Raw genomic sequence first — 13,540 nt, 5'->3', positions numbered from 1 at the left:
GCAAGGTCCTACTCACTTTCCTATTGCTCTGGCCCCATGATTTTACTTTTAGGAAAAATTTATTTTCATTTCTGCTTCTATAAATGTGCCCCACAGAATTTTCAGCAAGAAATAAGAGGTAAGCCCCTTTGGATCCGGCTGCGGAGCGAGCATGAAGGAAGAGCCCAAGGGAGCGCCCTTGGACTCCAGGCAGCCCACTGAACTAATTCCGGCATGGGACCAGAGACCCCACGGTGCGCTGAAACAGTGGGACCCGGGCATCCCCCAATTCTTTTAACCTGTCTCTCTCTCCACTCCTCCCTCCTGAACACAGCGCAGGACTTCTCCATCTTATGAGCACCATAAAAGGGTAAAAGTTTGTAGTGATGTTATTTCTGGTTGTACTTTCCCTGGACTTTATACAGAAACTCAAAACTGCGCGGCCGCGGCAGCGGCCGCGCGACCTAATGTTATCTCAGCATCAGCAATATGTAATGGTTTGCTTTTAATGGGTCGGACTTTTGTGGGAGATCCTAACAAGAATAGTAAGTCTGTTGCTGAAATATTTAAGGCAATCAAAACGGTAGCCATCTCTCTAGACTAAACTAAGCTATATCCCCACGCCAGCTGAGAAGAAATTTTCTTCTTTCTCGGGAAGAAACGCGGCGTGTCGTCAACTACAGTGTGATGTCCATTAAGCAAACAGACCTGGTGGCGTGGGAATGGGATATAAGGGGAAAAATTATGTACATGGAACAGTGGGACGCTGGTGGAATCTCGAGCCGGAGCCGATACCAGCGCAAGACCTTCGATTCCAGAAACTGCTTCCAGACACTCTACTAGTCTATCAACTAAGCCAGAGCCCCACGTCTGCTGATGACGGGAAATAACCATCCTTTTCGTTTTTTTTTTCCCTTGTCAGGCAGCGTGGCGATTACTAAACAGGCGTGAACTCGGTGGCGCGGGGCAAGGGGGAAAAAGAAAAGTTATGTAACAAACAGCGGGACTTAATATCTCTATATTCTTAGCAGTGGAGAACTATCAAATGCCTCCTTGGCAATAGGACTGCTTTTCTTTTTGGGGGGAAACCCCAACAACGGTAGTGAGTTGTGTGTTGAAACATGGAATGTAATCGAGATAAGGCATAAACGAAGTGAAACTTATCAAGTACAAGGGTGGGGACTGGGGAGGTGGGAGGGGGCGGCAGGTATACTGGGGGGGTTGGTGATGGAGGATGGGCACTGGTGAAGGGAAGGGTGTTTGAGAATTGTATAACCGACATAATCCTGAGAACTATGTAACCCTCCACATGGTGATTCAATAAAATTAAAAAAAAAAATAAGAGGTAATATAAGAGATCAGAGGTAATATATGTGTGTGTATGTGTGTAATATACATATATATGTGTGTATACATATATACTGGATTTAGGCCAAAGCCAGCAGTGCTGGGGATTACTACTGATTCTGTGCTCAGGAGGGAACCCTGGCAGTGTTGGGGGATCATATGAGGTACCAAAGACTAAACCAGGGTTGGCTGCCTGCACGGCAAATGCCTTCCCTGCTGTATTCTCTCTCCATTACACATCTTTTATAAGACAATCCAATGTCCATTGACAGGTTAAATAAATTATGACACATTAACAATGAAAAACTATATAGCTACTAAAACCAAAGCAGCTGACTTCTTTGGTCCCCATTCTGGGGCCACCTGCGTCTCAATTTAGGATGTGTCATTCCTCTTTTTTCTTTATGAGCTACCTGCTCTCCCCTCTGGAGAAACCCACATTCTCTCTTGAATACACACATGCATGCACACACACACACACACACACACACACATTCCCTGCCTCCATCCCCATGGTTCCTACATAAAGCTGTTTTCCTCAATAGAGAGGGGAAGGCACTTGCCCTGTACGCGGCCAACCCAGTTCGATCCCAGGTACTCCATATGGTTCCCTGACCTTACCAGGAGTGATTCCTGAGTGCAGGGCTGAGAGTAAGCCGTGAACATTGCCAGGCGGCCCTCAAACATCAAAGTCAAAATTAAAAGCTATTTACTCTACAAAGAGCTGAAGTGATAGTACAGCGGTAGAACATTTGCCTTGCACGCGGCCGACCCGGGTTCGATTCCTCCGCCCCTCTCGGAAAGCCTGACAAGCTACCGAGAGTATCTCGCCCGCACGGCAAAGCCTGGCAAGCTCCCTGTGGTGTATTCGATACGCCAAAAACAGTAACAACAAGTCTCACAATGGAGATGTTACTGGTGCCTGCTTGAGCAAATCGATGAACAACGGGTACGACAGTGCTACAGTGCTACTCTGAAAAAACAAAAGGGGGTGTGTGTTTCAGGGAGATAGGTACCAGAACCACAAGGTCCCCCAAACACCAAAGAAGAAATGAGAACTTCGATGATAGTGGTTGTCGTACAGGAGGTAAAACTAGAGCCAGGGACATAGGTACAGTTATTCTCCATGTACAGATAGGAAACGGGTACAAAGCAATTAAGTTCTAACTCAAAGTTGCTAGCAAATTGGCAGTAAGAATTTGTTCCCTAGAAAATTAGCTCCACTAAGTAGAAAGAGAGAAGAGATTATGAGAGAGAGAGAGAGGTGGGGGGAGGGAGAGGGAGGGAGAGAGAGAGAGAGAGGGAGAAAGAGAGAGAGAGAGAGAGAGAGAGAGAGAGAGAGAGAGAGAGAGAGAGAGAGAGAGAGAGAGAGAGAGAGAGACTCAAAGGGCCAGCAGAGCTCAGGTTCCACAAGCACTAAACCCCAAAAAGGGCAGGTAGGTGATGGTGGTTGTATCTAAGAAGTTCAGATGTGGCCCCTAGGGGCAGAAGGGATAGAGGGGTTAAGGGGCCCTGGAGATCTTCAGACACCCCCAGGGATACCCTCAGGGTTCTCTGGCACTGTAGGGCCACAGGAGCACCCATCCTCGGACCCCTGCAGTGAACCATGGGCCTAGCTGACTAGGAATCACAGGAGTGGCCCCAGTCCCTTAACCACTGCTCAGGATGACTCTGCCCCCAAATATTCACAGGGCCAGTGAGATAGTACAGTGGGTAAGGCACTTGCCTCACACGCAGCTGACCTGAGTTCAATCCCTGGTGCTACATATGATCCCTTAAGCACCGGCAGGAGTGAGCCCTGAGCACAACCTGGTGTGGCCCAAACACTGCAAATAAAAAAGAATACTTTTAGTGGAAGATAACTCATATTCTCTTTGTAAATGTATTTAAATTGTTTTCTTTTCTTTTTTTTTTTTTTTTTTTTTTGCTTCTTGGGTCATACCCGGCGATGCACAGGGGTTACCCCTGGCGGTGCTCAGGGGACCATATGGGATGCTGGGAATCGAACCTGTATCGGCCACGTGCAAGGCAAACACCTTACCCGCTGTGCTATCACTCCAGCCCCTGTATATGTATTTATATAGAGTTTAAGTAGTCAGATTATTTAGCTAAGGGTCTCTACCAGATGTAGAGTTTAAGTAGTCAGATTATTTAGCTAAGGGTCTCTACCAGATGTAGATATAATTTTTTTTCCCCCAATTAACTGAAGCAAAGTTTGCAAAACGCCACTAGGGGTCAGTGCAGAGCCACCTAGCAGACCCCAACGTGGAAAATAAATGGTTACATAAGAATTCATATTAATAATCCTACCAAATTAGAGGCTATTTACATGAAGAGCCAAGTTCCCTTCCAGAGTTGGCTCCATTAACAGAGATTTCCCAGACCAGATAGTATCAAATTCTGCCAAATTATATTTATATTCAACATTTAAGAAATAGCCATTACAAAATTCATTCAACAAATTAGAAACAGAGCTAAACCAAGATCAACACACACTGTAGTATTAGATGCATTCTTACCTGCTTTGGTATGAATCATCTGGGCACATACTTGGCCGATAATTTTTAAACATTTGTTGTAAATATTTTATACATTATGAAGCATTTAAACTTCAACTTGCCATATTTTATTATTTTACAATGCCAAGGGTCCAACCCACGGTCTCACACGCTCTCTTCCACCGAGCCACATCCAGTCAAGTTATCTTGATTTTACCTTACTTTTTCTTTCTTTTTGGGTCACACCCAGCATTGCACAGGGGTTCCTCCTGGCTCATGCACTCAGGAATTACTCTTGGTGGTGCTGGGGGGGGCGGGAAGGGGGCATATAGGATGCTGGAATTTGAACCCGGGTCAGCCACGTGCAAGGCAAATGCCCTAACCACTGTGCTATCGCTCGAGCCCCAAGTTATCCTGATTTTGTAAAGTGCCATTTAAATATCAGCATGTTCTCTCTATACAAACTAAAGATTACAGGCAGCATCTAGATTGTGAAGTGAGGTATATAAGCATATGCTTTGGCATATAGTGGATTATTTCACTGTTTTTTTCTTTTTGTGGTTTTGGGGCCATACCCAGCAATATGCAGGGCTTCCTCCTGGCTCTACACTCAGGGATCACAACTAGCAGGGCTTAGAAGACCATAGGGGGTACCAGGGACTGAACCTGGGTTGGCTATGTGCAAGATAAATGCCTTATTTTTTTTTTTGCTTTTTGGGTCACACCCAGCGTTGCTCATGGTTACTCCTGGCTCTGCACTCAGGAATTACTCCTGGCAGTGCTTGGGGGAACATATGGGATGCCTGGGATTGAACCCATGTCGGCCACATGCAAGCAAATGCCCTACCTGCTGTGCTATCACTCTGGCCCCGGTGCCTTAATTCTCGTACTATTTCTCCAACAAGTGCCCTACCCACTGTACTATGGCTCTGTAGAAAAGCCTCTACATAGTCCCTTTTCTGAGAGCAGTTCAATCTGCTGAGTTATTCACGTGATCCATTTCAGAAGGGGAAAAGCAGGGCTGAGAGTCCCTATTATCACCGGCACCTAATTTCCGACTCAATTTTAGTGGTTTTCTTCCCCTTAACTGTCACTCTTTGGGGCCAGAGCAATAGTACAGTAGGTTGGGCATTTGCCTTGCACAGGGCCCACCTGGGTTCAATACCTGGCATCCCATATGGTCCCCAGAGCACCACCAGGAGTATTTCCTGAGTGCAGAACCAGGAGTATCCCCTGAGCATCGTTGGGTGTGACCCTCCCCGCCAAAAAGAAATAAAAGAACTGTCACTCTTCAGCATTTGAAGTCACATTTTCCCTAGAGGCTAAAATGATCAATTTATGGTCAATGTGGTCTTAGATCGCTTTCACGCTCATTTATCTGAGACTCCTTAGAGCAATCTGAGACTGGCTTAAGTAACGCAGCAGATAACTTGCCGGATCACAGCCCCCCAGCTCCGACACTTCTGCCAGACTGCAGCGCGGCGGGCTGGGCTGCCCACCCAGCCATGGCTCTCGGGAGCAAAGGGCCCCATGGAGCTTCTTTCCCTCCTGCTGAGGCTTCTGACTCAGCCTTCACCCCACCTTCTGCTCTTGTTTCCAGGGGCCCATGTCCCCTTGTTTGGAGTCAGGGATGAAAAGGAGCTCGGGATGGGGGTTCTGGAGATTATACATATCTATGTATCTATAGATTATCTACCTATCCATATATCTCCCACCCAGCAGGGCTCAGGGCTTCCTCCTGGCTCTGCACTCCGCAGTCACTCCTGGTAAGGCTTGAAGGACCACATGGGATCCTTGGGGATCAAATCCAGTTCAGCCACATGCAAGGCAAGTGCATTAACCATTGTATTTCGGCTCTGACCCCTACACAGCTCCTTTTTCTTTTCTTTTCTTTTCTTTTCTTTTCTTTTTTTTTTTTTTTTTTGCTTTTTGGGTCACACCCAGCGATGCTCAGGGGTTAGTCCTGGCTTTGCACTCAGGAATTACTCCTGGCAGTGCTTGGGGGACCATATGGGATGCCAGGCTGTGTGCAAGGCAGATGCCCTACCCGCTGCACAGCTCCTTTTTCTGAGGAAAATTCAATCCGCTGAGTTACCCACATGATCCATCTCAGAGGGGGCCCCGGGAAAAGCAGGGCTGGGCGTTCCGATTATCACTGGTACCTCATTTCCTATTAGAACAGAGTCTTACGCCTTCTTGCTAACGGGCCCAGAGGCCACCAAGAGAACACGGATCCCTGACCACAGCACACACTGCCCTGGCACAGCTCTGGCAGAACGTGTCCTGTGTCCTCCCCTGAACAACTTGGTAAGCTCTTGGTAAGCAGAATCCTGGTGCAAGCAGACGTTTAATAAATATTCGTTGTATGAATGAATGGCAGGTTGAGCCCTGTTTTCCGATCAGCATTTGCCCGTGCTGCGCCTGGGCAGAACTCCCATTTCTGTGGTCAGTTAAACAATAAACAAGAGTGTTGGGATTGTGGCCGAAAAAGCCCATGGGCTTGAAAGAACATCAAGAGGGTCCCCAAAGCTGGCTCTGAACCCAAGAACTCAAGAGCCAGTGGGGCGGCGATCCAGACCGACCACCATCAGTACTCAAGCACAGTGCCCGGTGCCTGGAGCACCTGTGGCCCCTGACTAGCCCCGCCCTGCACCCCCGGGTGCCCCGAGACACCAGCAGGACTCCCACGGAGGGACCCAAAGCTGCAGGTCCTGTTCGGAAGCCTCCTAATTTCTTAGCCCTGCACTGCTCCGGCCTCGGAGACGCTGCTGAAGCCTGTGCGGCCAAGGTGGGGCCGCCTGCCCCCGAAGGAGCCAGGAGCACGTCCAGCACGGCTACTCGATGTTATCGTAGACCTGGATCACATCCTCGTGGTTGCTGAGAGCCTGGATGAGGTAAGAGGCCTGCTCCATGTCAGGGTCAGTCAACTGCACCTTCGTGTTGGGGATGAACTCAAGTGCACAGGACACAGAGCACAAACCCAGGGAGTCCAGCTTCTTCCTCACTCGATGCAGTGAAGAGGCGTCGCAAATAAACTACAGAGGAAGGAAGGAGAGTCTGGAGTGAGGTGTGGGTGGGAGGCAGCAGGACAGAGCCCCGCAGAGCTCTGCTAAGTCCCAGGTGGAACTAGACTACATCCCTGGGTTTAAGGTCTTCATTGGCAGAGAGAATTATGGTTTTTTTGGGAGGGCGGTTTGGTGGGGGGTGAGTGTCAACACCCAGCTGTGCTCCCTGGCTCTGTGCTCAGAGATCACTCCTAGTGGTGCTCAAGGGACAATCTGGGCCAGGGACAGAACTCAGGTAAACCAGGTACAAGGCGAGTGCCCTGCCCGCTGAGAGAGACTGCATCTCCAGCCCCAGAGACAGTTTCCAGTGCTCTGACTTTTTTTTTTTTTTTGCTTTTTGGGTCACACCTGGCGACGCACAGGGGTTACTCCTGGCTCTGCACTCAGGAATCACTCCTGGCAGTGCTCAGGGGACCATATGGGATGCTGGGAATCGAATCCGGGTCGGCCGCGTGCAAGGCAAACGCCCTACCCGCTGTGCTATTGCTCCAGCCCCTCCAGTGCTCTGACTTCTGAACAGAGAAGTTGTCAGGAGCGTGAGCCCTATCCATTACTCACTTCCTGTGTGTCTGTGTGATGGGGAAAGTCTTTATGTCACCAGCACCCAGGAAGGAGAACCTCCCAGGAGTGCCTTAACCTGCCCACAGGGTCCTCTCCTGAGGGAGGCGCTCACACTCACTTTAAAAATGTTCTTTTCCTCTTCATCTTCCGCTTCCGTCACATCCTCAGCTCCTGCTTCGATGGCCAGCTCCAGGGCACGCTCCAGGTTCACAGCCTTCTTCTCTCTGTCCTCCACGCCCACCACAACCACCCCCTTTTTGTCAAAGGAGTGGCGAGCACCTTCAGCGATCATGCCCCTGAGGGGAAGGGACAGAGGCCACTGAGGATGCCTTACGCGCTCCATCCCCCACCCCCAGCCACTGGAGATGACGGGATGCGGGATGCGAGGCAGTTCACTTCCCAAGGGAGCAGCCCGAACCCATCCCCACCCGCCAGTTCCTGCCCTGATTAGAATCTGGAAGAGGCAAAGGCTGTGCTCATCGGCTCGGGGCTGCGGGGCGTCCAGTGCTGCAGTGCATTTGCAGACCCAGACATTCGGGCGGCTACAGATGGGGCAACGGGACAAAGAGCCCTTCTCGCGCTGATGAACAAACAAATCCCTGGGCTTCTGCCTGGTGCAGAAGGGAGACTACATCTGGATTTATTCTGAGTAACTCAGGCCCCATCTGGATTCTGCAAGGGACAAAGTGTGCCTCAAACCCAAAACACCACCAGAGCATAACAGTTTGGACTTTTCTTTCTTTCTTAAAAAAATGTTGTTTTTTTGGGCCACACCCAGCTGCGTTCAGGGTTTTTCCTGGCTCTGTGCTCAGGAATCGCTCCTGGAGGTGCTCAGGGGTGCCAGGGATTGGACCAAGGTTGGCAGTGTGCAAGGCAAGTGCCCGATCCCTGTGCTATGCCTCCAGCCCACAGGCTGTACTTTTCTTGAGCAGACGTGACCCTACAGGCTCCCTCCGCTCCGCGCTCCCCAGGCACACAGACCTACCCGTTCTTGTTCAGGATATGTCTGATGTCCGAGTAGCACTTATGGCCGCTGTTGGATAACGCCTCAATGAGCAGAGAGGAGCCACCAGGGCCGCGGCCCTCGTACAGCAAATAAACTCCCTTGTTTTTCTGCAATAAAACACACACACGCGTTTCCCTATTTCTCAAGGCCCCTAAGGCCACTGTGTTCCCAGCGGTGAGTCATGGGCAGCTGAAACTAGCCTCCCAGCTGAGCTTGGCAGGACGGGGCCTGGGCGTCCGGGTCTTTATTTCAGCCCTCAGACTCCAGAGGAGGTCTTCAAGACCAAGATTTGGGGGAGCCCACATCCTGCTGTGTTCAGACGAGCACCTGAACCAGGATTCCAGCAAAGCCAGCCAGACTCTGCACCAACACTCTCCCCTCTGCCTCCTCCCTCACCCCAACCCCCACAATGTGTTTCCTCCCCTCGCAGCCTAGTTACACGCCTGTCCCCCACCCTCTCCCCCACCATGACTCCCCTTCCTGCACCCTCCTCCTGCACAGAACCCCTGTGAAGTGTCAGATTCCTACCCCAGGCTGCTGACTCCAGAAAGTCCTCACCTGAAGTCACTGACACGTTCTTAGAAACTTCAACTCCAAGTGAAATGACATATAATGAGGGCCAGAGTGATAGTCCAATGGGTAGAGCACTTGCCTTACACGGGGCCAAGCAGGTCTGATCCCCTCCCTGGCACCCCATATGGTCCCCTGAACCCTGCCAGGAGTGATCCCTGAGCACAGAGCTAGGAGTAAGCCCTGAGCACCAGAGGATATGGCCCCAGAACCAAAAAACAAACAAACAAAAAACCAAACAAACCCAGAAACAAATAGAAAAAGAAATGACATCTAATGAAAGTGAGCCTGGAGTACTGTTTCAACATCAGGGGGATTTTGTTATCAATGTGATGATGAACCCAAATGCCACCAACCAAAGTTATATGAGAACCAGCTGCACCATCATGGAAACTCACCCTGGTGCCTTATCCTCAGGACAACTGAAAAATGCCTGGCCTCCAACATCTAATCCGTGGAGGACTCTGACGGCTGCTGGCATCAGCACCTCTCACGCTGCTTCCCTCTCCAGGCCAGGCATCAGGTCCTCCCCACGCTCCGAGATCCCCGCCCGGGGGCCTTCCCTGGTCCATTCAGCTAATGAACTCTCCCCTCCTCTCCCACAGAGCTAGTGAGGTACGACCTGCTGCGGGGTGGGGCTTATATCACGCTTAAGGCTTTGGTTCTCAAGTGTGATTTTCACAGGCATGTCATCTACGGGGTGGCCAAGTCGCCTGACCTTCCTGTGGCTCAGTTTACGTGGAAGGTTGTTTTGAAGAGTCAGTCAAATAACACATGTGGAAAAATGAAATAAGACTCAAAAAATAACACACACAGCTCTTATTCAAGTGCCTGGCTTGGGGGCTGGAGCAATAGCACAGCAGGTAGGGCGTTTGCCTTGCACGCGGCTGACCCGGGTTCGATTCCCAGCATCCCATATGGTCCCCTGAGCACCGCCAGGAGTGATTCCTGAGTGCAGAGCCAGGAGTAACCCCTGTGCATCGCCAGGTGTGACCCAAAAAGAAAAAAAAAAATCAAGTGCCTGGTTTGGGAGCGCCCTCAATAACCATTCCCTCTGAAGATGGTCATTGCTGTCTCGGATCCTTTCTACTTGAAATAGTTTAGCACAAAACATGAAATAGACTCGGAGAAACAACGAGCCCCTCACCTGGACTCAAAGACAATTCTCCTGCCGGGACCCTAAATCCCTGCTTCTCCCATCACTGCCCCCACCCCCACCCTTTAGGGCACAGACACATGAAAAAAACTATCGCTTCCCCAGTCCGACACTGGGACTTCCCCACACGTGCCGCTTCCGTCCACGCCACCCCTCCAAACTCAGCTCAGCCATCCCAGCCTTGTGCCGTTCGGGCCACTGACCAGCAACCCTGACCCCCAGATGTGCTGCTGGGACCAACGGCGAAGAGCAGAAAGTCACTGGAAGATTGAGGGTGTCAACCTCGCCACTGATCATTCACAGGGGGTGCTTGGTGATCTTCCAACAAGGACCCCTCGGGACCTGTGGGCAGTGGTGAGAGGGTCAGGCTGCGGACACACCTCCATTTTCAGAGACGCCTCAATTGTTGCCTTGGGCATATGCTTGCTGCGACACACCTCCAAGATGTTGGCCAGGTTGCTGTTGAGCTCAGGGTTGGGGCCGCCCTCTGAGAGGAAGAAGAACAAAGAGTGAACGGAAACGCCATGTCTTTACGGCATGGGAGAACAAGAGACATTTCCAGCCCTTCCCACCTCAATCCCAGACCCCCCTGACAGAAAGAAGGCAAGCGCCTCCTTAGCCTGGGGTTAGTTGGGCCCACTTTATTTATTTATTTATTTATTTATTTATTTATTTATTTGCTTTTTGGGTCACACCTGGCGATGCACAGGGGTTACTCCTGGCTCTGCACTCAGGAATCACCCCTGGCCATTCTCAGGGGACCATATGGGATGCTGGGAACCGAACCCAGGTGGGCCGAGTGCAAGGCAAACGCCCTACCCACTGTGCTATCGCTCCAGCCCCCAGTTGGGCCGACTTTACCCACTGTTCGAGTGCTAGGATACGGATATGGAGGGGACGCATTTTGGAAAAGAAGTTTCTAATTCACCATCTTTATGGCAGGGCATCTTTCTTTTTCTTTTCTTTCTTTCTTTTTTTTTTTTTTTTGCTTTTTGGGTCACACCCGGCAATGCACAGGGGTTACTCCTGGCTCTGCACTCAGGAATTACCCCTGGTGATGCTTGGGGTGGGGGGGGGAAGAGTCTCTTGCCCGCACGCCTGGCTGTCTTCCCCGGGGCCCCTCGGAGGAGATGGGCTCCAGCTTCCCTCCCCACCCCAAGCAGAGCTCCCAGCGGCCGAAGACCACCAGAACCTAGCTACAGCCATGCCCGAGGCCCCTCTCCACACATTCGGACAGGCCTCACGCATGAAGGTACCAGCAGAGGAACCCAGGTGAGTGTAATCCCATCAACGGCCAACATACAGAGACTTAAAAGCGAGCTCCCAGAAGCGATATCTTGTAGCCTACTTCTCCCTCTGGGAGAAACTGGCAAGCTTCTGAGAGTTTCCTGCTCACATGGGACAGCCTTGCAAGCTTCCCATGGTGTATTTATATGCTAAATCCAGTAACAAGCTGGACCTCATTCCCCTGACCCTGAAAGAGCCCCCAGTTCGACACCGTTGAGAGGGCCAAGTTGAGATAGACTTCTAAGATCTCAGGGAAAGGACGAAATGAGAGGTTACTGAGCCTGCCTGAGAAATCGGTGATTAACGGGATTTCGTGATCATGATCGTGATTGTGATGCTTGGGGGACCATATGGGATGCTGGGATACAAACCCAGGGTGGCCTCAATGCCCTACCGGCTGTACTATTGCTCTAGCCCCACAGGGCATCTTTCTGCTGGGTTTCTGCGACTACTGCTTTGCACCAGATGCAAAGGCAAGATGTTTGGCTGGCACAAACTTCTCCTGACTTTACTGATACCTTTTTATCTCATTTTAAATTTTTTTGTGTGTTTTTTTTCGGGAGGGTGGGGGTGGCACACCCAGTAATTCTCAGGGCTTACTCCTGGCTCTGCATTCAGGAAGTACCTGGTGGACTGGGGGGAAGTACCATATGGGGGAGGGGGTGGGCCTGTGCAAGGTAAATGCCCTACGGCTGTACTATCTGTCCAGCCCAAAGTCCAGGCTTTTTACAGTATTGTTTCTCCAGTTTTGGCATCTGACACTTATACACACAGAAAACATGTGATATATACATATATATGTATATATATGTGTGTATACATATACATATACATATACATATACATATACATATGGGGCTGGAGCAATAGCACAGCGGGCAGGGCGTTTGCCTTGCACGCAGCCAACCCGGGTTCGATTCCCAGCATCCCATATGGTCCCCTGAGCACCGCCAGGGGTGATTCCTGAGTGCAGAGCCAGGAGTAACCCCTGTGCCTCGCCAGGTGTGACCCAAAAAGCAAAATATATATATATATTTTTTTTCTTTTTGGAAGGGGGTGCCGGGGGGTGGGTGGGTGGGTGGAGGGGTGTAAGGCAACTAAGAAAAGACGCGGGTCCAAACGCGGGTCAAATAACTGCTGACCCCAATGCCCTACCGAGGCGCCACGAGAGGGCGCTGCTGGGCAGGCGCGCCACCTCCGGGACGTCCGCGACACCCCTCCAGGACCCGGTTTCAGGTGGCTGCAGCCCAGGACCAAACCGCTCCCACCCCCAGCTCTTCCGAAGAGCAGCAAGCTCGCTCTCTCGACAAGCTAGCGGGCGCTCGGCGCCTGGAAACGTGAGTGGCGACACCCCGTGCAGGCTGGCCGGCGTCTGGAGGGCTGAGGCAGAGTGGCAAGGGTGGGCGCCGGGGCGACGAGGTCTGGGAGGGAGGGAGGAGGCCAGACGTTTCCTGCCTCCTTCTGTCCCGGGGCCGGATCCCGGCCGCTGTGCTCAGGGCTTCCCTCCTGGCTCAGGGTCGCTCCTGGCTGGGCTCGGGGGGCTCGAACTCGCGGCGGGCAGCACGCCAGGCGGGGCCCCTGCCGCCGGGCCCGCCTCCCCGGCCCCCCGGTGCCTACCTTTCACCGCCAGGCGGATGCTCAAGCAGAGCTTGGAGAAGATGCGGCTCCTTTCCATGTCCTTGGGGCCCTTGATGTGCCGGACTTTGGACCACTTGTTGTGTCCGGCGGCGACGGCCGCGGTGAGATGCAGCGTCCGGTGTCCGGGCGCGGGCCGGGCGCGCCCCAGGACGGCCGGGGCCCGCCAGCCCGGACCCGCAGCCCTGCCCAGGCCCGCCGCGAACCGGGCCGCCATCCGGCCCGACCCGGCGCCAAGGTCAGGGAGCAGAGGCGAGGGGAGCAGAGGCGAGGGGAAGCCGCCGGGAGCAGCGCCGGGAGCAGCGCCCGCGGCGGCTCGCACGGACCCCGGACTCCTAAAGGCACAGGGGGCGCAGCCTGGAAGCCACCGGCTGGTCCCGGCCCGGCCCGGCCGCTCCGGGGAGTCAGAACCCTGGACGTGCCCGCACGCTTCCGG

General features: G+C 52.2%; 1 protein-coding gene across 1 annotated transcript; it reads right to left on the bottom strand.

Moving 5' to 3' along the window:
- Nucleotides 1-3,719: 3,719 nt before the first annotated feature.
- On the bottom strand, nt 3,720-13,540 carry LOC101547989 (translational activator of cytochrome c oxidase 1). Its single transcript, XM_004617969.2, has 5 exons — nt 13,087-13,540; nt 10,563-10,669; nt 8,436-8,563; nt 7,569-7,746; nt 3,720-6,859 (listed from the first exon to the last, which is right to left on the bottom strand). The coding sequence occupies exons 1-5, from the start codon at nt 13,319-13,321 to the stop codon at nt 6,659-6,661; spliced, it is 849 nt and encodes a 282-aa protein (XP_004618026.1). The 5' UTR covers nt 13,322-13,540; the 3' UTR covers nt 3,720-6,658.

This window comes from Sorex araneus, chromosome 3 (genome assembly GCF_027595985.1).
Source record: "Sorex araneus isolate mSorAra2 chromosome 3, mSorAra2.pri, whole genome shotgun sequence".
Lineage (NCBI taxonomy): Eukaryota > Metazoa > Chordata > Mammalia > Eulipotyphla > Soricidae > Sorex > Sorex araneus.
Note: the sequence above shows the minus strand (reverse complement) of the source record. Positions and strands in the feature narration are given on the sequence as shown.